General features: G+C 37.3%; 1 protein-coding gene across 1 annotated transcript in view; it reads left to right on the top strand.

Moving 5' to 3' along the window:
• ANO3 (anoctamin 3) overlaps positions 1–24,519 on the top strand; it is a 217,737-nt gene that overhangs the window by 157,570 nt on the left and 35,648 nt on the right. Inside the window, exons 8-14 of the mRNA XM_087718950.1 lie at positions 923–1,054; positions 1,598–1,704; positions 3,476–3,531; positions 6,467–6,588; positions 7,991–8,125; positions 13,388–13,484; positions 18,814–18,874. Coding sequence (XP_087575076.1) covers positions 923–1,054; positions 1,598–1,704; positions 3,476–3,531; positions 6,467–6,588; positions 7,991–8,125; positions 13,388–13,484; positions 18,814–18,874 — 710 coding nt within the window. The remainder of the gene's footprint in view (positions 1–922; positions 1,055–1,597; positions 1,705–3,475; positions 3,532–6,466; positions 6,589–7,990; positions 8,126–13,387; positions 13,485–18,813; positions 18,875–24,519) is intronic.

Here is a 24,519-nt window from a genome sequence, read left to right as displayed (position 1 = left end):
ACATCCCCAAATGTCTGCTAAGAATTAGAGGCATTTAGAATTCTTGGAGAGGACCTTAAATTATACCATCAATTTGGGGATGCATGGATCTACTCTCCTGAATAACTTCCCTTCCCTAAATGAACAGAGAGCAATTTCATTTTCATTCTATTCTTCTGCATTCTCCATTATTGTCCTGTTCTGCCTTTACCTAACCAATGTTATTCATAGGATTCCAGATATCTCATGACATTTGACCATGGATTCCCCTTCATGCTATTAAAGATAATTAGCTTTAGTTTGAAACAGTAGCAACAATGCTCTGACACCATAAATAACAATCAGATTACATCAAAAGCTCTTATCTTACACGTAATACTCCTTGGTGATTCAGAAGTGGCTGGAGCAAGGACATATTAAACTTCCTACTTCTCACTAGCTGTAATTCCAATCCAGATTGGAATATTTTGAATTAAATCAAAAGAAATTGGAGCATGATGACATTCATTGCATATCCTTTCCAGTTTAGTCCTCAGTAGAACATTGTTCAGTCCTTACATATATCACTTGGGGGAATCATTCCCTAAACTGGACTTCAAACAGATATGGGTTCTTCAACTCCTATCACTGGCCATACTGGAATCCATGCACCCAAACTGGAAAAGGCCATTTTAGAAATTCCTACTGGCCATTTCCCTTCTTCTCCCCTCCTTCATTAGAACTGTGTTATAAATTATAGGGGTTTTTATTTCTTCACCTTATAGACTTTCTATATCTACCTCTTGTTTTGCTTTAGATGAAAAATTATTTTGGAGACCATGCGATTGTTTCTTGATTTGAAGCCTAGCATTGTCCTTCCAGTATTCATTTCAGCACGTCACATATATAATGAAAGGTATAAAAGACATAAGGTAATAAACAAAATGTGGTTTCTTTTCCCCAGTTTACAGAGGAATATGAGGGAGTTGAAAAGCTGGTTGCCCAGAAATCCAATGAAACTTGATAAAGAAGCGCTTCCTGATCTGGAAGAAACAGATTGCTACACAGCTCCATTCAGCCGAGCACGTATTCATCAGTATGTGGTGAATTTAAAATATATTCATAGAGACAAGCAATAATGTTTCTTTTTTTCTTTCATGGGTTAACATAACAATATCCACAATATTAACAAATGTAATATTCAAACTGAATGGAAAACATAGTCCAAAAATGTTGGAGTCCATATTCAGCCATAAGTTGCAGAAGCATTTTCAGATGCATTGATCAGAAGCTGGTTCCACTCAACTAAAGTTGACTTTCTTAAATCATATCCATAATGGTTCAAAGACATAAGATTCAGTTTAGTCCTTTGAACTCGTAATTGTTTTAAGATGTTCTCTGTAATTGCTTCATTGCATGGTGGCTTATTTCAAGCAACTATTTCAAGTTCTCTGAACAATGCATATTTTGTTTTATTATTTTTGTCCTTCTATCGTAACAGTTTCAAAACAGCTTCAAAATGCATAAATAAAACTATTAATATCTGTTTTAAATTTGATAAAAAATTATTCATTATGATAAATATTTTATGCTGATACATTGAAAGCTGTTTCCAACATTGATATTGTCTCTTCAACAGTTTTACAATAAACAACAAAGATAGCTTCTTCAGCAATTCTACAAGGAGCAGGATGGTACACCACATGTTACAGAGAACAAAGTATGAAGATGGAAAACCAAAAATGGGTACAAGTTCATTTTAATATAACAGTGCAGGTGTTGGAATTCTTGTTAAATAAATTCTTCCCTGATTTTGGCCTCAAGCCTCCTAAAAGATCTGATATGTCACTGACCGGATTTTGAACATGAAGGCATTAATGGTCTTGGACAGCCAAGTTTCAGTAATTGTGCCAGATATGCAGCCTCATCCGCCATCAGGCCATGCATGAAGATGGCCTTACTGCAAACAGACCTTCCATTCACTATCAGCACTTTAAAGCCAGATTCTCTAGCAATTTGGCCATTTGACCTTGATATGGAGTCATTAATTTGGAAGTTGAGATTGCCAATTTTCCCTGTAACAGTCCAAGGGATGCTCTGTGACAAATCTCCTTTGGCCCAGTACAATGGCTACAATCAATTCATCGTGCCAGAGTTGAGTAGTTCATCCCCTCTTTTGTAATCATTCAGGATTTACACACACACACACACAAACACACACACACACCATTCTCTATTCCTTACTTCTTCTAGTGCCTTCACAACCTTTCTTGCTGGAAAAAAAATCATTACTGATTTGATCCTTTTTGAGCAGTGTACACCATATTTAGTTAAATAGTCATTATTAGGCAAAAAAAAAAACAACACCCTAAACAACCACACTTTGAAGACTAAGGGAGAGCTCTTTGCCAAATGTCAACATAAGCAAAAAGAAAAGTTCATATACCATATTAAGAAGCCAATGAAAATGCTTAGTGAATAATAAAAATGTTTCTCAGTTAAACAAGCAAGCACTTCTTTATGACTGAGATCCATAACACTTCCAAGAAAATATTGCTCTCTAAACTTTTTCAGTATCCCAAATTGTTTCTCCCTACTGCTTTTGTGGCCAAACAGAAGTTATAAAAATAATTTCCAATAAGGCTCTTTGATTTCCTCTGCAAAACATTGTTTGGTAGTAAAAAGAGAAAGAAATAATACTGGGATAAAAATAATTGTCTGGTTGTAGGTTATAACTTACATAATTCTTCCTCCAGAAGAAGATATTTTTCCCCACTTGATGCTTCCATTTTTATGAAAAAGCTTGCCTCAAAGCAGCACATTCCATTTTGCAAATGGAAATGGAAAACAAGTTTCAGATTGAGGATGTTTCTTATCACTTTGTTTAATTCTGAGAAAATTCCAAATACATCCAAGATGATCTACTTTCTCTTTTGATTATAGAGCTCTATGAGAAATAGATGCACTTGGCTATTGCTTCTACTACAGGTAGTAATCAGAAAACAGTTAACATAAATTAACTTCAAGACAGCCTGTTGTCTCATGCATTCCTAGCAATGTTGCTTTTTGATCCTTGACTGATATTACATTGTAAAACAGAATTCACCAAACCTTAGAATGTGAGTGGTGTTTAGGCTTGGGGAGACAGATTAATTTTATTCCACTGATGTTTCAAGTCATGTTAAAACACATGTTCAAAACAACTATGAACTATTTTCCTTTGAATCTGGCCATCTGCCAGCATGATCAGAGATAAAACCCATAAATCATCGATCAGTGCTGTACTTGGAAGGCTAATCCCAATCATAATAATAAACAGAAGGTTGGTATAGGACATCATAGAATAATTCTGCTGAAAAACCTTGAGATAATAAGGCCTCAAAGTAAGAGTTCTCAGCTAATAGGATTCCAAACTTGAAACAGTTTCATATCTATATTTTACTCTTTATTTATGTGTAAAGAAAAAGGTCTGGTACTTACTTATTTTAAAATTTGTAACATGTCTCCTTCCTTTTAGGCATTAACAGATTGCTCAGCAATGGAACTTATGAAGCTGCATTTCCTCCTCATGAGGTAGTTTAAGTAGCAGTGCTTTAATGTGATATGCTAAATTTGCTTTAATCTCCTGGAGCCCAGCTAACATTTAAAGTTTCTGTTGAGTATTTCTGTTTTTCATTTATATGAGGTTTCTCTGAGTGTCCTTTTTTCTGACAGTGATAATATGCCTGGTGATATTGTGCAGCAATTTCTGTAAGGCTTCTCTGAAAATTATTTTTCCTCTGACAATGATAACATGTCTGATGCTATTGTGCAGTTTTACACTGTATTAGATATTTTTCATTGCCTGGCAGTCAGCCCTATCTGATGCTTATTTGCTCAGAAACAAGGTGCAGTGGGATTTATTCTGTACCAATATCCAAAAGGTTTCAGCCTAAAATATAGAACTAGTTCCTGTGCTATTTTGAAACTCTTTCCTTAAAAAACAGTAAAGCTATAATTTATAGAAGCTGCCTTATACTAATTTTTCCCCTTGAGAGACCAAATTTTAGATTTCTGGCTCATACATTTATGGCCGACATTTTAGATTCTAAAGAGTTGCCACTGATTCCATTCACTGTGTTAAATCATGACTGCTGTGTGTTTTAGAGAAAGAGCTAGACAGGGTGTGAGAGAGAGAGATTTAATATGTGTTCTGCAGTGAGAACATAAATATAGTTTTGATGCAGACAGTTGAATAGAACTCAGCTTGAAGTATACTTTAAATATATATTACAGAGAAACAGAGAGGAAATTCTTGACAAATGTCTTGACGCAGTCCAGTCAAGAAAACATTCCTCAGTGCCCTTACAGATCTGACTTACAGGGCTTGGCTGAAGGCCCACTCCCCATTTTGTTATGACAATGTGAAAGAAGATTGTCTCAGCAAGACAGAACACATTGCACCCTGGACCAAGGTCCCTGGTACTAACTAATTCCTTCCTGTAAATCTGAAAATGCACCTGAATTGCAATAACATGGCATGTTGTAACACAATGGCCCCCAAATTTTTGGGCACAAGGGATCGGTTCCATGGAGAGAATTGTTTCCACAGACTGGAGGGAACATGGTTTTGTGTGCTGCTTGCATCCTACAGATATGACTTTGCTTGTTTGTGTGGACTGATTTCTGACATGACATGGACTGGTGCCGGTCCATGCACCGGGGGTTTGGAGGGCCCTGTTGTAGCATGTACTTCAGTCAGAGATGCAGACATTTGATGTACACACAGCTTCAGTATTAGCCTCTTATCATGCACTGGGTAAGACAACAGAGAAAAAAATTACAGCAGAAGTTATTAAAATAACAATTAAAATAGCAATGAAACACACAATTGTCCGACCTTTCAAGATTAGTAGAAGGTGAAAGAGCTTATACACAAACATAGTAATATAATAGGAAATTTCCTCTGAATAGTAGTGACTTCCAATTCAATGCTTATTTTAAAGACTGTTTACTGAACTAGAGTTTCCCAGATTGTATTCTCTGGACTCTGGAGTTCCCCAGAGAAATGGGGAACATACATGCATGCATACATAACATTTATTTAGTCACCCATCTTTCAATCAACTCTAGGTGGCTCCCAAATAGGAGTCCTAGGAGAAACCAAGGGCAAAAGAAGATAAGAGAAAAAAAGGTCATGCATGTGTGGACAGTTTTGCTTCACTAGAGTTCTTGATCAATGATTCTAGGATTCATTCATTCACTCACTCACTCACTCACTCACTCACTCACTCACTCACTTAAAATGAGTGCTAAAATCTTAGAAAGTTTGAAAACTTCCATTTTATATATTCTACTACTGGTAGTATTACATTATCAATTGATGTATTTATTTATTCAATTCTTATAATGCTTCAATTGTATTATCTTTATTTTTTATTGGTTTTATTGTAATTTCTTGATGGTTGTGAACCATCAAAAATCACTGAGAATCAGGAGGCATATAAATTTAATAAATTATAGCTGGATTTGTCATTTTTGGTGAGAAATGATAGTGAATGATGATGATGATGATGATGATGATGATGATGATGATGATGATGATGATGATGATGATGATGATGATGATGGAAGCATTGCATGATGGAAGCTGTTCCAAGAAAAGCTGCCTTTTACTATTAATGATTTGGTCAGTTCCGGCGGGGTTCAAGTGGAGTTCCAGATATTTTGGAATTATTATGTGTGAACAATTCACAGTTAGATTCATAGTCTAAAACAAACATTATTAATTATTACTGGTAGCATCTAAGAATATAGGCAGTCCCAACCAGGGTAATGTTTGTAAAATTCGGATGTTCAGACATGATAAATTCAATCTTTCCAGGTATTTTTATTCTTTAATAGCATGAATACTTGTAAGGAAAATATGGAAAAAAGAACTTTTTAGCAAGGTACATAATTACAATCTTTAATCAGGGCTTCTGAACTAACTTACAGATTTTTATTGAATATATTTCCTCATCCCCAAAGTGTACATAGAAGTAGAATATTAGATCTGAATCCACTCTTTCTATCTGCTACAGTGATATATTTAATAAATTGCTTCTCCTCCTCCTCAATGTTTAATTGTAATGTAAAAATTAATCAGAATGAATGAGATGATTATTATAATGTATTCCATAAATATGCTATATAAATTTGCATTAATAATTAAGGGAGTTTCTCAGCTGGAAAGTGCTGCAGTTCCGCAATGTTGGGACAAAACATTTCTATTTTCTAGATAATTCAGTCTGATTATATTCCAAAGAAATGTTTTCATGCTGCTAAGAGGTTTCTGAGCTGTATCAGCTCTAGCAAAAAGATGGATGGTTGCTTAGAACTGTTCAATGTTACATAAGCAAATTATTAATAATATCCTCATTTTTTCAAAAGAAGCACTTATCTTAATAACATATTTTAAGACCCCATTTGCTATAATTATCATTCCAATTCTTCTTTATTTTGATTTGGGATTACATGTGTACTCCAGGGAAGTCACAAGAGCAGGCATCCTATCAAAACACATGGCGCTAATAACCATCGGCATCTATTATATGAACGATGGGCACGATGGGGGATGTGGTACAAATATCAACCCCTGGATCTAATTAGGTAATGTATATATGTAATATAGTAGAAGTTGTTTGTGTTCTGTGTCACTGACCTTCCCATGAGCAGTTCAATGTAACTGTTCTTCTTTTGTGGGACAGAGAAGACCTCTTTTTAATGATCTAACTGAAGGGGAAATGGTAGGTCATTATTCTTAAAAGCCATTGTACTGAAGGGTATTTTATTGCAGTGGTGCAGATGAGGTCATTTGCATCAAATGAAAAATGTAAATGCATCGCAAATCACTTGCATTTGCACAAGTGATTCAAATTGATACAAATAACTTCATTTGCACCATTATGCAGATTGCAATAGAATTACACCTACTGCACACAAACTCTAAAAAGCTGGGACCTATAAATTTGAGGTTCGCTTAATTTCACAATCCATGGGTACCCTGTTTGATTGATAACCGTTGAAGTACTTCTAACCAAAAAGAAATTGTGTTAGTCATACCTGTCTGACTGCGTTTAGAAACATCTACAGTATAGAGACTTCCATTAAAGATATTAGTGATTTTTGTTGCTTTAAATTACAATAAAAGTACCAGAAAAATAAAAGTGGATAAATTGCTCCAAAATTCCTTACTCGGCTAGACTCAGGATAAATTGCAAATTTGGAAGCAGTCCAAAATCCACCTAGTTTCTCAGCCTCACTTGGAAGATCCTAATTTCAATTGCCATCATCTCTCTGTAAGTTCTGTCTAAACAGTTTAATCAAAGCATATTAGAAGAACCCAAGCATTTATTTTTCATTTTTTTCCTTCCTAGGATTTTCTTTTGAGTGCAAGGTCCACTTCTTTTTTTTTCCAGATAAATCAAGTGTTGATCCATTAGTTGCAATAGGAATTGACCAACTGGACTGTCACCTAAACCTGATGTCATGAGCTGAAAGAATGACTGGCCCAAAGTCACCCAATTAACTTTCATGCCTAAAGAGGACCCAGATTTCACCGTTTCTGTCATGTTTCTAGCCTTGTGCCTTAACCACTTGAGCAAACTGGCTCTCAGTTGTTTCTTTTTAACTGCATTAGTGATAACCTATGACTGGTTTTTGTTTTGTTGATTTTATGTATGAATTGTCAAAGCCAATCCAAACAGACTATTATGTCTTTGCTCAAATGTCTCCTTCTCCTAATCCTGCCCTTGCTTTATGCAAATTCTAGTTGCATAAAGCAAGGGCAGCATGCTGATGAAAACAACATGAATTTTCTTAAATGCAAACAAAAGCCCTTGAATTAGATGTTATAGTGATTTTTTTAAATTCTTCAGTTCTATATAAAATGTCCTTCCTCTGTCATAATTGATATGATTATAATTCATCTCAACATTTAAAGCAATAGTGACCTCTCTCTCTCCCTGTCTTCCTGTCTCCCCCCCCCGCCCCCGCTCTCTTTTAAATGCAGACGGTATTTTGGAGAGAAAATTGGTCTTTATTTTGCTTGGTTGGGATGGTACACCGGGATGCTTATCCCTGCTGCACTTGTTGGATTATGTGTTTTCCTTTATGGGTTATTTACCATGGATTCTAGCCAAGTAAGGTAAGAAGTGAAAGAATACCATGTTTAAAAACAAATAAATGGCAAAGTGGTGGATCAGCCAAGGAAATGTTATACTTTGAATGGCCGTGGAGCTCTCTGGAAAGCTCTCTGTTCCAGAAAGGTGCTCTTCTGCTTAAATGTGTATTTATTTATTACTAGATTTGTATGACTTTATTTGTTTATTAATATAAATATATACCACCTGTCTGCAATGTTATAAAGCAGCTAAGTCTTGCCTCAGCATCTTAGGGCTGCTCTCTGCAGAAATACAGATAGTCTTCAACTAACAACATTATTTTCAAGTTACAACGGCCTTGAAAAAAGTGACTTATAGCTGTTTTTCACACATGACTATTGCAGCATCCCCATAATTACGTGATAAAAATTCAGATGCTTGGCAAATTGACTCATATTTATGACTGTTGTAATGTCCTGATGTTATGTGATAATCTTTTGTGACATTCTGATGATCAAAGTCAATGGGGAAGCCATTTCATACGTCTATCATATATAGGAGGTTAATACTGAGAATATATGAATGTAGTATTCTGCAACTACTTAACTAAATAATTGCAAAATCCATAAGCAGAATGCATTGCCTTTTCACTTCTTCTACCCATTGACTGAATTGTCTGTTGGTGGCCTAGAGTTTTCTGTGGTATTTATTTGGTATTTGATTGGGTAAGAGATAATGATGTATCCTAGTTTACTCTAGTTTATAGGAGTGCAGTTCATTGGTATTCAAATGAGAGTCGGGGATCTGGGATGATAAAATGCAGTGGTGCAAGTGGTATGTTGTTGAGTGAGGGAGAAAATGTAAAATGGTACTCCAGATTAGGAGATACTTGCAAGTTGCAAAAATATCCCTGAAATAGAAGCCAGTAGAATAATTGTTCCCTGTTGGTAGGATGAGGCCCTTTGACTTGGGGGAAGAATATTTGGATCAAGAGATGCAAAAGATGTGGCCTGGAGAATTAAGCATGCAAAGATACCATGGTGGGAACAGGAAGAGGGATTGCAAAAGCAGAGGCTAGGCCATTTGTTGGGAAGGTGACTTTCCAATAATTCATTCCAATTTTGTTTGTCCCAATGACTTGACATCTAAAGTCCAGTAATCCTGGCTAGCTATTCTTATTTAATGCTTGGTTAGTCTATAATTAAACTTTCATTAACCACAATTTAATTGTGGACAAGAGAGCTACCCTTGTATGCATTATTGAAATGTGGCCGAATGAATGGGAAAGATGCAGCTTTTTGGAGACGTGTCCAGGTGGGGTTCACGTGAGGCACCAACTGTGACTCCAGGCAATGCAGGGAATTTCAGAAATTCTTATAGCTCCTAAATTACTGCTCCAAAGGAGGCTGATTGCTTTGCCTGGAGGCTATAGGGTTTCTGGATGGGGAGGAACACGTTTCAACCTATCTGTCAGCCCTTTGAAGTAGACTAGGTCAGGAAACAGATCAAACAAGGATATGAGAAGTGTTATTTATTATTGTACAGTATTTTAACAGAGTCTATCAGAGTAACTCTCTGCCTACTCTTAAACCACATACAATCAAGGCATGTTGTTTTACATTTCTTTTCATGCTTTTCAATTTTCCATTCTCATTTACATTCTCTTAACTATTCTTGCATTCCTTCGTCAATGTTATTCTTTCAACTCCTCTATAGAATCCTGGCAAAACCACATGACAATAAATTTTAAAGCCTCCCAAATCTGGATATTTTCCATCTTTAAGTCTGAATCAGCTTTCTTGTTGAGACAGAGTTGGTGTACAATTTTGGGAAGAGGTGTCTTCTGGACTCATAGTTCCTGCTTGCACTCATTTTTCGATCAGGACTAATCCATGGTCATTTGTGCTTTAGTTACCTCCCAATTTGATTATTAGAATATGTTCTATCTAGGGCTGCTCCTGAACAGCGTTCAGAAGTTGTTACTGTTCCAAAATATGACAGTATGGCTAACCTTGAAAATATCAAGGTATGAACATAGAACATCAATGTTCCATGGGCTGCATTCACTCTTGAAAAGCTGCTGAGACAATTCAGAGGGATCACTGTCACCTCCATAGCCTTACACAGCACAAAGGCAACTCATTTTTCTATAATTGTTGCTGACTATCTCACCCACCTATCAAGATAGACCAGTGGTGGGTTGCAGGTGGTACGGGCGTACCGGTGCCTGCCCGGAGCACCAGATACCGTTCCGGTACAGTGCTCCGGAGGGCCCGCCTGCCCACCCGAGCTCCTTACCTGTCTTTAAACTCTTCAGCGCTTCCATGCATGTGCATGGCACGTAGAGTGCCTGTGTGACGGAGGCATCACTGGAGGGTAAGACGCATGCACGCTCACTGCGTGCATTCATGTGGAGGATGCCGGGCCCTTTGCAACCAGCACGGTTGCAACGGGATCCGGAACCCACCACTGAGATAGACACATTCCAGGTTCTTTCTAGTAAGCGGCATGATCTGGCAAGACCCAGAAGTAATGCCTTTTCTGCCATGGCAGATGCTGTGTGGAGCAGCATCCCCCTAGGATTTAGATGGCTCTATGCCATTTAATAAGGCTTTAAAGGGCTGGCTTTTCCCTCAAGTGCAAGGATTGGGTGGTAAGAGAAGCCTGTTAACTACTTGCATTATGTCTGTAAGGTAAAAGGGACTTCTGATACATTGGAAGTTGATTGTTATTGCAGTTATTTTTAATGTTTTGGGAGTCTTGTTGTTAGCTGTCCAGATTTGCTACAACAAGATGGACAGCCACATAAGTTGTTTAAAAAAGTAGTCTCAGGATAGAATGACAATTATGAGCATAATAACATTTTCCCCAAAGTTCCCAATAAATCGTAGTCCATAGAACAGGGGTGTCAAACTTGCAGCCCACGGATCGAATGCATCACACATTGACCATGCCTCCCCTGTTTTAGCGAAGGGGATATGCCACGTGACGACAACATGACAATGTGACTTTGACAACCCTGTTTAGAAAGTCGTCCGATGATAATATTACAAGTTTATGAAGGCACTATTGGTTATAGCAGGGTACTTAGCAGGCTGAGTGTACTGCTAGATTATAGCTTCATTGCTTTGATGCAACATTGTGCACCACTAGCTAGCTCCGTGTGCACTAAAGCATGTACAAAGCATATCTCCCTCTGCAAAAGATAAGACTTTCACACAAACTTGAGTAGGAAAGTTTTATTTTCCAGCAAATGAAATTGTTTGCTTTGAAAGTTCTGCCAAGTTTCAAAAGTTCCTATTTTGAGTGAATCTATGTGTATTGTACATATGATTTTTACAGCAATATATAATTTCTTAAAGTTATGTAAGAGTATACCATGTAGCTAAAGCAAGTCTTCCATCTAGTGGCTTGTGATGACTTTGACATTTAAAACAAAATAGCTGAATAATACAGCTTTTAGAAGGAATGATGAGTAGATAATTCAGATGTTATTGTTATTCACAGCAAAACACGATTACTTGATCTGAATATAAATGGAGTTATATAGGCATATATCCTAGCTATATATATCCTCACATTATGCATGCTGATTTGAGATTTCAAACCAGCCAAATGGATAAATTTAGCAGTTAAAGTGGTAAGTGTTCTTGTATAAAATAAACATAGCCAGGTGTTTATTCCATATTAAAAAAGCCAAGCATTATTTTACCTATCTCAGCATTAGGTATGTTTTTGTTTAACAAAACAAAGAAGCATAAAAGCTAAATCATTAAACAAACATATCAAATTCCAAGGTAATTCATTGAAACAAAAGCCATCACTAAGACACTCACATAGCCCAAAACTTGCAGCAGTAAAACTAATCTCTGGAAAAGAAGCATGTTATTTCTTTAAAATTTCATAAAATATGATTTTTATGGTGGATTTTTAAACTTATCTTGGGAAATAAGAATACAAACAATTGGCAGAAACTACATATGTAAACAAAGAGCTATATTTTCTGCTCCTCTTCAGCACACAAGAATGAATCATAGTCAGATGAGCCTATTTGAACAATAGGGATGGGTGGATTGACAGCGAACCAATCTGTTTTATGACATAAATGTACAGTATAGCTTTCTGCTCCAGAGGTTTTATGTAGATTTTTAATAATAAGCTTGATTTTTAAAATGTTTTAACTGCCAGGGGTTCTTGCTTTCCTTAATTTATCAGCAAAAATGCTTCCCCACTAAATTGCAGTAGCAAAGAGTCTTTTGCAAAGCATCTGTATAGCTGTATGATAAGTATCACAACCAACTGGATAAAAAGGTGCAAGTATAGACTTTCAAAGACTCAAAAGGTCTGATAAATAATCTGATTCCAAAAAAGCTAATGAAATTACTAAACAAGAAAGAATGCCACTGATTGCTATGCATTAAATGCAAGCCTCATTTATAATGAATTCAAGATTTGTCTTTTTTTCTATTTGGGCAGGATAGCAAACTAGAAAGAATTGTCTCGTTGGCAAAAGGGACTGTTTACACCTGTGTCTCTTGGATATCTATAGTATCCAGGAAGTGCAGCAAAGGAGAATTAGTATGTCTCTAGAGAGAGAAAGATATGGGGCATTTTAACGTTGGCAAGAAAGACAAAACCAAAAGATGTAGGCTTTTATAAAAGTTTCAAAAGTGTCTAATCCCCATTCACAGAAGACTAATTTACAGCTGGATTTAATCTTCATCTGGAACTGTGGGGAAATTCTTTTATATCCCTATAAATGCATAAAGAACTAGCCAGATGATTCCTTAAAACTAGGACATGACATCTTAGTCCCCATTTATGCACGTAATGACTTTAATTGACCAATAAAGCGGGCTGAGAGTTCTGGAAATGTTTGATCTTGGATTGAAAAATAAGATCAAAAACTTCCTAATGAATGACTCAAACATGTTACAAAAATTATCTACTTTCTTATCACCAAAGGCAGTGTTGAGATTTTTATCTAATTCTACTTTTTAGGCAATGCAAACTGAAGAGTTCTATAAAATAATTTGGAATCCATATATTCCTCCCTTGGGACTCTTTTCATGAGAGTTTTTTATGATGAATCCAAAACTATTTGTTGACAGCAAAAAGCTAATGTTAAATTAACTCTACGTATTCTTTTGTGTCTGCAGTAAATTTTGTCCCACTCCAAACTGAGAGTGAAAAAATATGTTTCCTGGAAAACTACAAATGGTGTGCTCTGTCAAATACACTCATCAGTGTCCATATAACTTGCATCTGTTTGGATAACCTTTTGCTTTCTTGCATCCCTGCTGTAGCAAAGAGATCTGTGAAGCAAATGACACCATCATGTGTCCCATGTGTGAGAAGAGCTGCACACTGCAAAAGCTCAATGAAAGCTGCATCTACGCAAAGGTAACTGGTTTTTCCATGATAATTGGTTTTTGTTTCCCACAGGGCTTCTGTGACCCAGCAAGGTGGGCTAAGGCCATGTAGAACAGGACTAGTCTCATTGTAACAGCTGTAATAGCTGAATCTTGCAAGTCTGAATGTGCCTCCTTCTCTCCCACTCTATGGACTTGTGGGTTCATAGAGTGAGACTTTGGGTATCTCATCACTGGAGGCTTTCAAGAAGAGACTGGACAGCCCTTGTATGAAATGATATAGTATCTCCTGCTTGTGCAGGGAATTGAATGAGATGACCTCCAAAGTTCCTTCCAACTGTTATTCTATATTCTATGTTCTAACTAAGAAGGGACTAGCCTGAGAAGTTTTCTCACAGTACAACATTAAGGTCAGATAAGAGGGGTTTGAGTTTGCCTCAGGCTGAAAGCCGTCTTATCTGTCCTTAATAGTGGCTCTTCCTCCTATCCCTTAAAGACATTCACTCCCCTCTCCAGATTCCACTGAAAACTATTTGTGTTATATTTCCCTCCTAATATCCAGAATTGCACTGATCTTTAAATAGCAGCTGATCCTGCCATTTCATTGTGTTCACTATCTCACAAGAACCATCGAGTTGGTCGACAACAAAATGTTTGTGATAGAATCTAAAGGTAAGCATAATCTGGGTGGGTCACTGGGGACAGAGGCTTAGTCTTCCAAGCTCATTTGGACTCATGCTGGGGCTCATCTCCCCCCCCCCCCGCCCGGGAACTTTTCTCTCAGCAGAATATGTGACTTGGGCTATTGTATGTCATATTTATCAGATTATACCTCCTTCCTAGTTCACAAAGTGAGGGAGAGAGAAGCACTTGCTTGCTTTCTTGCTTGCTTGCTTATCTACTTACCTACCTACCTACGTACCTACTTACCTGCTTACTTACTTATTTACTTAGTTACTTACTTACTTACTTACTTATTTACTTACTTACAGCATAAAATAGCCCAAAGCATATATTCCGGTAGAGAAAAGTTCTCTGGGGATGGGCTCCAGCACAAGCCCGAAAACCCGGAAGACTAAACCTCTGGTCCCAGTCAATGATCCAGTTTGGATTCTGCAACATTATCCTGGGACACATATATTTGCCTTAATTCATAACAATATTACAGGTAGTCCTCATATTATAACAGTTCCAGTTCATTTAGTGACCTTTCGAAGTTACAGTGGCGCTGAAAAAAGTGACTTATGACTGTTTTTCACACTTAAGACTTTTGCAGCATCCCCACCGTCACATGATCAAAATCCAGATGCTTGGCAACTGACTCATATTTATGATGATTGCTGTGCCCCATGGGTCATGGGATCATCTTTTGTGATCTTCTGACCAACAAAGTCAATGGGGATGCCAGATTCACTTAACAACCAAGTGTTACTAACTTAACAGAGCTGGCACAGTGGTTAGTGGTGCAGTACTGCAGGCCACTTTAGCTGACTGTGATCTGCAGTTCAGCAGTTCAAATCTCACCGGCTCAAGGTCGACTCAGCCTTCCATCCTTCCAAGGTGGGTGAAATGAGGACCCGGACTGTGGGGGCAAGTTGCTGACTCAATTTGCTAAAAAAAATTGTAAACTGCTTAGAGAGGGCTGAAAGCAACTGCAGTGATTCACAAGAAAAGTCATAAAATGTGGCAAAACTCACTTAACAATTATCTCATTTAGCAACAGAAATGTTAGGCTCCATTGTGGTCATATATCCAGGACTCTGTTAATAACATGATGTTTGCCAGATTCTGGATGGAGTTAGGAAAGGCAAATGTCAATCCTAAAACGAGCCTGCTCACTTTCTACTCTGTGAGACAAAAGATCTTCAAAGTATAAAATGTATACAGTGAACAAATAATATACTTGTGAAACATTAGGAAGGTATTGGAGGCAATGCTTACAAATCCAAATTTAGTTTTCAGACAGCCAGTATAGTTAGTTATAAACAATCCTGCTTTGGATAATAAATAGTTCGTACATATTTTAGCTTTTGACTAGCTGATTCCAGAATCAGGTGACATTACTGCTTCCAGTTACTTATCTGTATTGTATGCTTCCTGAAAACTGTGTACAATATCTGTAAAACAAATCTTGATTGCTTCATCGGTTGGCAGAAATATGTGAATTTATTACTTCCTTTTCAAATTGTTGCATGCATCTGTAGCAACCAAAACCAGATAAATCATTTTGCAATAATCGTTCATCTATTGTGGAACTCACAAAACAAACAAATTAAATTGTTATTCTAATACCCAAGGAAGGAGTGGTTACCCGACCTAGAAACCTCATTTCTATTTGTGGAAAGCAAAAATCGGTGTGGAGACACATAGGTGCGAGATGTAGATAACCTTGCATAATTTGGATCCAAAACCACTGTATCTGCTTTATCTAGTTTCGCACATCCCCTCCCAATTAGACTGGTCCCAATCAAATTAATATATTTCTCAAATTGAAAACAAAGCGAGCCTCTTGTTTGTGACTCAAGCCAAGCGGTTGAACCTTATGAGAAACTAATTGCATAACTGTAAATCAGTTCATGAGCTCACTAAAACTAGGGCAAAGACAAGAGCCCGCAGAGAAGAATGTAAGCAGATCAGATCTTCATGAACACGAGACGTGTGATATCAAGAGATTTCCCCCCTTGCTTAAAGAAGGCAGTTTCAAAGAACAGGTTTGTGATAAAGCAGAATCAGAGCAGGTCTGCATCTTTTGTATTGATCAAATTCAAAATCTCAACAGAGACTGTGTCTATATAGATACATATATACTTGCCAAGAATTTTAATTAAATTTAAGATGCAATCCTACTGTGTATATAATATCAATCCAATCTGAAAACAGTCAGAAAACACATATATACTTTATCACTAAAATGTACTCTTACTGTATCTAAATGGTGTACTCCAGGGGTGGGTTCCTGCCAGTTGTAACCTCTTCTATGGAAGAGGTTCCGCAAATCTACAGTGCTGTTTAGAACTGATTCCAGCTCCCTCCCTCCACCCTTCCACACATCATCAAGATGAGGAGTGAAAGGAGGAATTCTGGGAGTTGAAGTCCACAAATCTTAAAGCTGTCAAGTTTGAACACCCCTGGGGTTTTTTTTCTAAAGGGTTAGGGGTGCAAGGTCTTGTAACTTGACAGCTTTAAGACTTGCGTGCTTCAAATGCCAGAGTTTCTGAGCCAACATTTTGATTGCTAAGCAAGAGCATTGTTAAGTGAGTTTCACTACATTTTACAAGTTGGCCACGCCCACCCAGTCACATGACTGCCAAGCCACTCCCACCCGATCACATGGCTGGCAAGCCACTCCCACAAAGCAGGCCACACCTACAGAAGAGGTTCTAAAAAAATTTGAAACCCACCACTAGTGCACTCCATTTGCACCTTCTAAAAGACCATTCCCATGTCATTAAGAATGTAAGAGTAACTCAGCCCTGTGAGTCCAGAAAGAAGCAATGATTATAATTAATTGGCATGCTGACAATCAAAAGTCTGTTGCTGAGGAAGCTGAGTGGCAGGCTATGGAATCCTGTTTATAGAATGGTTTCTTTTAGATTCTGACATTTTTTTGCAATTGGACTAAGATGAATAATGTGATAGTGCAGATAGTTTTTTGAAGTGTAATGTGCTTTATTTTTACAGTGCTAATGTTCTATTTTGCTCAGAGCAGCCTACAGTAATAGCATTTTCCATTTATCATGAACTTATGGATAATCCTCCCTTCGCATCCACTCATTCAGTGACCATTCAAAGTGATGATGTTGAATAAGGAGATTTACAACCAGTTCTCATAAATGCATCCTTTGCTGCATTCCTGCTGTCACATTGCGATTTGTATGCTTGGCAACCAGCTCACAATAATAATGGTTGCAGCATCCTGCAGTGATCCTGCAGAAGATCAGGCATGATTGCCATGCATGATCTTCTCTGCCAGCTTCTGACAAGCAGTCAATGAGAAAACCAATAGTGCCAAAGGTGTTGTTTTTTTTCAGGAGACAACTGAACTGTCTTGTTTTTCTTTGAAGACATTTTGCTTCTCATCCAAGAAGATTCTTCAGCTCTGACTGGATGGTGGGGAATGTTTCCTGCTCCATTCCCCACCATCCAGTCAGAGCCAAAGAAGCTTCTTGGATGAAAAGCAAAATGTTTTCAAAGAAAAACGAAAAAAATCCAGTTGCCTCATGGAGAAGCACTTTTGGAACAACCATTACCTGGATGGCTGAAAATTTCCATAGACACCAGGAAAACCAATAGAAGGTTGTAAATGGTGATCATGTGATATACTGCTTAATGATTATGTGGGATTCATTTAAAAAAGGCTAGTATGTCACAGTCATGTGTCACAGGCAAAGCCATGTGGCACAGTCATATGGGTCATACTTTGCAAGAGCAACACTTAGCAACCAGAGTTGCCAGTCCCAATAGCCACTGTTAAGCAAGGGTCACTTGTATATCTGCTAAGTAGGGAGTACCTCAACCCTATCCGAGGCTGGTCCAAGAGAGTGACTGGGTCAAGTTCATTCAGTGGAGCACAAATTGGGACTCTCCATTTCTAGTGCAATACTTACACAACCACAATATCTCCCTGCCTCTCTGTAATAACAGTAACCACACACAGATGGAGAGGTTCTGTAAAATATGCCTTTATTTCTCAAAGTTGATTAATTGGCATATGAAGAAGGCCTTTTATGCATTCAGTTGTTTTTATTTATTGCTTAGAAGCTACAATTTACTCCCTTGAGAGCTGTGCTTTGTCCCATTCTCTCTGTTTTCTGGAAAGGAATCAAGACCTTCCTTTGCTGCCTGATTTTTCTGATGGAACTAATTTATAATAATTGAAATGTGTTTAAGCTGTTGTAATTGTTTCCATTTACTGTTAGATTGAGTTGGTCTATGGGAAGGAGAGAAAACCATACATATCAAGGAGCAAACAAATATGATCTGAAATGAGAACTGCTTCTTTAAAATTAATTTCAATTATTAGTTTCTTGATATTTGAAATTCATGGCCCTATTTTTCCCACAAAGTTCCATAATTTTGATTTAATAAGTGTCACAGAACAAATTACGTGGTTTGATGTTCTGCATAATAGATTCTGTATACTGTATATCCTGAAAGCTACTCTGCATTTATGATAATTTGCACAAGAAAGCAGAGAAGTAAAAATGTTTTTTTTTAATTCAAAGAAATTGAACTATGTTTGTATATCTGAGGCTGGAGCTCAATAATTTGTTATAACTTTCACCTTTTTGGCTTTCTTAACATTTTAAGTAGTTTCATTAATAATTTGCATAATTTTCTTTATTTTTTTTTCTCCTAAGGTTACATACTTATTTGATAATGGAGGAACTGTCTTCTTTGCCATTTTTATGGCTATATGGGGTAAGTTTATATTAACATTTAATGTTTAATATGTAATGTTTAATATTAATAATGTAATCAGTGTCCAACATCTAATCAGTGGAGTTAATAGTTGAAGTAAAATGTAATATGGAAAATTATATTTTAAATCTATTGGCAGGCATTTGGAACAGATGTCTTTATGGGATATATTTGCTTGACGTGTCTGGATCTATTTTCTACTATAAGGGATGAATGAGTGTAAAATGTAAAGGAAATTCTGCCATATGTATTCCTTAAAGCAAATTTGGATATTCAGTTTTAATGAATTTTGCAGCAGCACAAAGAATAGCACCTTTTCCTAGCATATAACTTTCCTTTTATTAAAATATATGCAAAAATGCATGTGTAAAACAAAAGATGCTACTGAAATTTGATTCAAGTAACAGTAATTCTTTTTTTTAAAGCACCAGGTAATTTGCATTTAGAAACATGTATTCTGTATGAGAAAAATTCTGTTATCAAATGATGAAGTCAGTCCTGATGGTTCTGTCTGATTGCTGACACTGGTGGATGATGAGTATATAAATCACATGAAAAGTGCATCGATGGCTAAAAACAAAATTTAAAAAAACCTCCAGAAAGATTCCTTTGTATATTTTGGAGGGAAAGGGGGCAATTGTAACTATGGTACAGTTGAAATGTTGAACTTTTTATTGATATTATATGAAATCTTCTTTGGAATGAGGACACATTTAAAGGTGCAAAATGTAATGATAGCAATAGCATTTAGATTTATATAGTGCTTTACAGCCCCTCTAAGTGGTTTACAGAGTCAGCATATTGCCCCCAACCAGTGGTGGGTTTCAAAAATTTTTGGAACCTACTCTGTGGGTGTGGCCTCCTTTGTGGGAGTGGCTTGCCGGCCATGTGACCTGGTGGGAGTGGCTTGCTGGCCATGTGTTCTCTCTCTCTCTCTCTCTCTCTCTCTCTCTCTCTCTCTCTCTCTCTCTCTCTCTCTCTCTCTCTCTCTCTTTCCTTCCTTTTGTCTCTCTGTCCCTTTTTTCTTTTTTTTCATTTCTCTCACTCTTTTTCTTTCTTTTTTCTTTTTTTATTTATTTATTTCTTCCTTTCTTTCTCTATGTGTGTCAGTCTGTCTGTCTGTGTGTGGCAGTGGTGGGTTTCAAAAAGTTTTGGAACCTCTTTTGTAGGTGTGGCCTGCTTTCTGGGTCCACTTGTGGAACCTCTTCTAACCGGTTCGGTAGATTTGACGAACCGGTTCTACCGAATAGGTGCGAACTGGTAGGAACCCACCTCTGCCCCCAACAATCTGGGTGCTCATTTTACCCACCTCGGTAGGATGGAAGGCTGAGTCAACCTTGAGCCAGGTGAGATTTGAAATGCCAAATTTCAGGCAGCAGTACTGCAGTCTAACCACTGCACCACTGTACTTGTGTACAAATAGTCTTCACTTAACCACAATTAGGATTGGCAACACCACTGTTAAGTGAAATCTTGCCTCCAGAAGTTATGAATGCCCCAACACTGGAAGTCTTTAAGAAGATGTTGGATAGCCATTTGTCTGGAATGGTATAGGGTTTCCTGCCTAGGCAGGGGGTTGGACTAGAAGACCTCCAAGGTCCCTTCCAACTCTGCTATTATATTGTATTGCATTGATATAGTTAGGGTTAGGAACTGACTTACAATGTCTGTTCTGCTGCGGTTATTAAGTGAATCATCAGTGGTTGTTCAGTGAGATATCATATGACTATGATTTGTGATTTTACTGGCAGCTTCTCCATTGATTTTATTTTTGTGAACCTTGCAAATGGTAATCACATGACCTCAGGATGTTGCAACAGCTATAAATACACATTGAATGCAAAGAACCCAAGTCACAATCATGTGACCACAGAGGAACCTGCAATGGGTGTAAGTTGTAAAATCATTTTTTCAGCACTATGATAAATGCAAACAATTATTACACAGACCAGTGGTTTACCAAGACTATATGTATTGCAAAAGGAAGCAAGCAAGTGAAATTACATTGACTTCTTTCTGCAGGATTGGGGACTGCAATGAAAACATTTAAAATAAGCATCTAGCATCTAGTAAACCCTTGCAAGGACAATCCTCTGTAAGATACTACAAAACCTTTGCCTTTCTGAGTTCTTATCACTTCTTTTTTATCTGGCATTTAGCCTGTGTGCTCTTTCCCTATCTTTACTTTTCTTCCAATCTCTGACTATTGGCATCTCTAAGTATTGGTTTCCATAGGATATGGTCAAACAAATGCAGAATAATGGCCATAACAATATCATTAAAACTCCTTTCATTTTTTATGTGCATCACCCTCTTATGTGTTTAGGTCCTCCCAACTGTACTAAAATATGTGTGTACGTGTGTGTGTGTGTGTGTGTGTGTGTGTGTGTGTACACAGAGAGAGTCTTGCTATTACTTGACATGTTCTATATGCAGGCAGTAAACAGATGACAAGAACAAGACAAACCACTGCCCAGATAATAAAGCAAATTTCTGCAGATAAGAGGCAATTAGGCTGTCCCTTCTAAATTTTTTGCCTTATCTTGAAAAATATCTGTGGGAACTAAACTACCAGAATGAGGCTTCAGAGAATAATAAATTTGTCTATTCTTCCCTGGTTTCTTTCATGCAACTTCCACAAATCTTCTTCTTTTACCAAAATGCTTTAAAAATGGTATTTCAGTATCAGAAAAATAAATGAAAATTGAGTCACAAGATACCAGACACTTATTTTACTATGTGACATGCTTAGTAAACAATGTACTATATTTATTTTTCACAATTGTAAGATCATCTTTCTGTATGGAATCCCTTTTGGCTTTTGGACTTTCAGAAGAGCATCTTTTTCTCATGCCCATTATATCAGAGCAGAGGTGGTATTCAGCAGGTTCTGACCAGTTCTGGAGAACTGGTAGAGAAAATTTTGAGTAGTTTGGAGAACTGGTAAATACCATCTCTGACTGGCCCCACCCCTATCTATTCTCTACCTCCCGAGTCCCAGATGATCGGGAGGAAATGGGGATTTTGCAGTTGCCTTCTCCTGGAGTCAGGTGGGAATGGAGATTTTACAGTATCCTTCCCTTGCCACACTCACCAAGCTGTGCCGTGCCTACCAAGCCACGCCCACAGAATCGGTAGTAAAAATGGTTGAATCCCACCACTGTATCAGAGGCACAATTGCTGAACATGGGGGGAAGGTTTCTCAGTGAATATCAAAATACATTTTACCATGGTAGTGCAGTGGTTAGAGTGTAATATTGCAGGCTACTTCTGCTGACTGCCGTTCAAATCTCACTAGGCTCAAGATTAACTCAGCCTTCCATCCTTCCGAGGTGGATAAAATGAGGACCCAAAATTGTTGGGGGCAATATGCTGACTCGGTAAACCACTTAGAGAGGGCTGTAAAGCATTGTCAAGTGGTATATAAGTCTAAGTGCTATTGCTAAGTGCTATTGCTATTGCTTTCCTCCTCACCTCCAATTCTTCAGCATGGCTTCCCATGAACATCTGAATTCCCACCCACTTTGATCTTATGAACCAAGATTGATTCTTGACAAAAGTAAAGTTGAAACTATTAGTGTGGTGTGGCAAAATAAGAAGTGTAAATCACCCTTGGTTTGGTAACTTGGAATACAATCCCCTTTTCGTCCCTTTAGGTAAAATCAATTCCAAGATGGATTTTAATTTATTTTTTAAAGGCAGCTTGTTCTTATTACATTTTCTATGTACTCCTTTTATTTATTTGACTCATGTTCTAAATAAATGGAAATCTTAAAATGATCATGAAACAACAGGACAAGAAAACAAATACACACACCAGTTTAAGGTACTAGAAAGACAGTAGTTTTTAAAGCATTTTGAGTATACGCCTTTTTGCTTGAAGATGTTAAAGTGCAACATTTTTTGACAAAATTAGCTTTGGTCAGGAAAAGCTTTCCCAAACAGTTTGAAATGATCCTGATATAATATGTGCTAAAATGTGACTGAAAGTAGACCTACAGCACAGTTTGTGCTGAGCAAAAACGGTTGGCTGTATTTTAGTGCAAATGTTTTGAACAACGAAACCAGAGCTTCAGGGAATAGTACATAATGACAGAAACCAGGGCAAGCCACTAAAAGGCAAAACCACAGTGACATATGATACAAACCTATCCTTACATGCTTTCATCCTGATGCATGATGCAACAGTACATGTGTTGTGGTATTTGTGAATGCTGTTCTAAGGCCCAAGAGGAGCAAATTTATTTTCCTGAAATACAAATGTGGTACATTAGCCTAGCTTCCTTTTGAGATTTAGTTTATCTATAAAAATAATTAAAAGCCTTGAAGTTGCTTATTCTTCTGCCCAATTGAGTAATCATGTGGTTTATATCTTAGGCTCCATTATAACAACTCGGCTGCATTAATAGAGGAATAGAATCAAGATCACATGAAATATAGCTTTATAATGGCTTAATAAGACCACATTCGGAATATTGCACCCAGTTTTGGTCACCATAATAGAAAAAGACATCGAGACTCTAGAAAGAGCACAGAGAAGAACAACAAAAACGATTAGGGAACTGGAAGCTAAAAGAAATGAGGAACAGTTGCAGGTATTGAATATGTCCAGTTAATGAAAAGAAGGACTAGGAGGTCATATGATAGCAGTGTTCCAATATCTAAGGGGTTAAAACAAAGAAGAGGGAGTCAACCTATTTTCCAAAGCACCTGAAAACAGGAAAGAAGCAATGGGTGGAAACTAATTAAGGAAAGAACCATCCTAGAACTATGGACAAATTTTCCAACAATAGAGCAATCAATCAGTGGAATAACTTGCCTCCAGAAGTTGTGGGTACACCAACACTGCAGGTTTTAAAATGAGATTGGACAACCATTTCTCTGAAATGATATAAGATTTCCTGTTTAAATTGGGAGTTGGACTAGAAGACCTCCAAGGTCCCTTTCAACTCAGCTATTCTGTTAACTTTCTTTTATTGTCAGCCTGATGTACTACAGATGAGCTGCAGTTCCAGTTCCTTGAATTCCCAAATAACCTGTAATTTGGAAAGTTGGGCAGTTGTAATTCCAACATATCTAGGAGACATCACTTTGGTGAATGTGGCTATTTATTCTAAATTGACCTACCAATAATAATTAGATGATTAGGTAATTTATTTATTTGATAACAAAATAAAATTAGGGTGCTCTGCTACATTAAAAAAAACTCTGTTATAACAAAATTAGCTTCCTCCTAAATCTGGGGAGGGCAGCTTTTCTTCATGTTCCTTTTTACTAAGATCTTTTTCCAGAAAAGCTCGAGGGTGAGCTGGTGATGACACTAGAATGGGCAGAGATGTACGCTTTTTTTTCCTTCCAATTGGAGCAAAGTATAGAAAGAGAACACTCTGGAGGCTATTTTAAAAAATGAGGGAGAACAACATTGCCAAAAATTATCATTTTTGCCACTGAATTTAAGCAGTGCCATGAAAATAGTTTACCTGCTCAGTATTAAACAATCAGTTCCTTGAGAAAAATATTGAACTCTGAATGTCATTAGAATTAGTATTTGGAAGGATGAAGAGGATTTTACTAGACTGTATATTATCACTAATGTTGTGATACTTGTATAATTTCATTTAGAGGCTGAATTGTTGAAAAATTGC

This window comes from Thamnophis sirtalis, unplaced genomic scaffold, assembly GCF_051295495.1.
Source record: "Thamnophis sirtalis isolate CommonGarterSnake01/CBP01778 unplaced genomic scaffold, rThaSir2_p1.2 scaffold_1, whole genome shotgun sequence".
Classification (NCBI taxonomy): Eukaryota; Metazoa; Chordata; class Lepidosauria; order Squamata; family Natricidae; genus Thamnophis; species Thamnophis sirtalis.
Note: the sequence above shows the minus strand (reverse complement) of the source record. Positions and strands in the feature narration are given on the sequence as shown.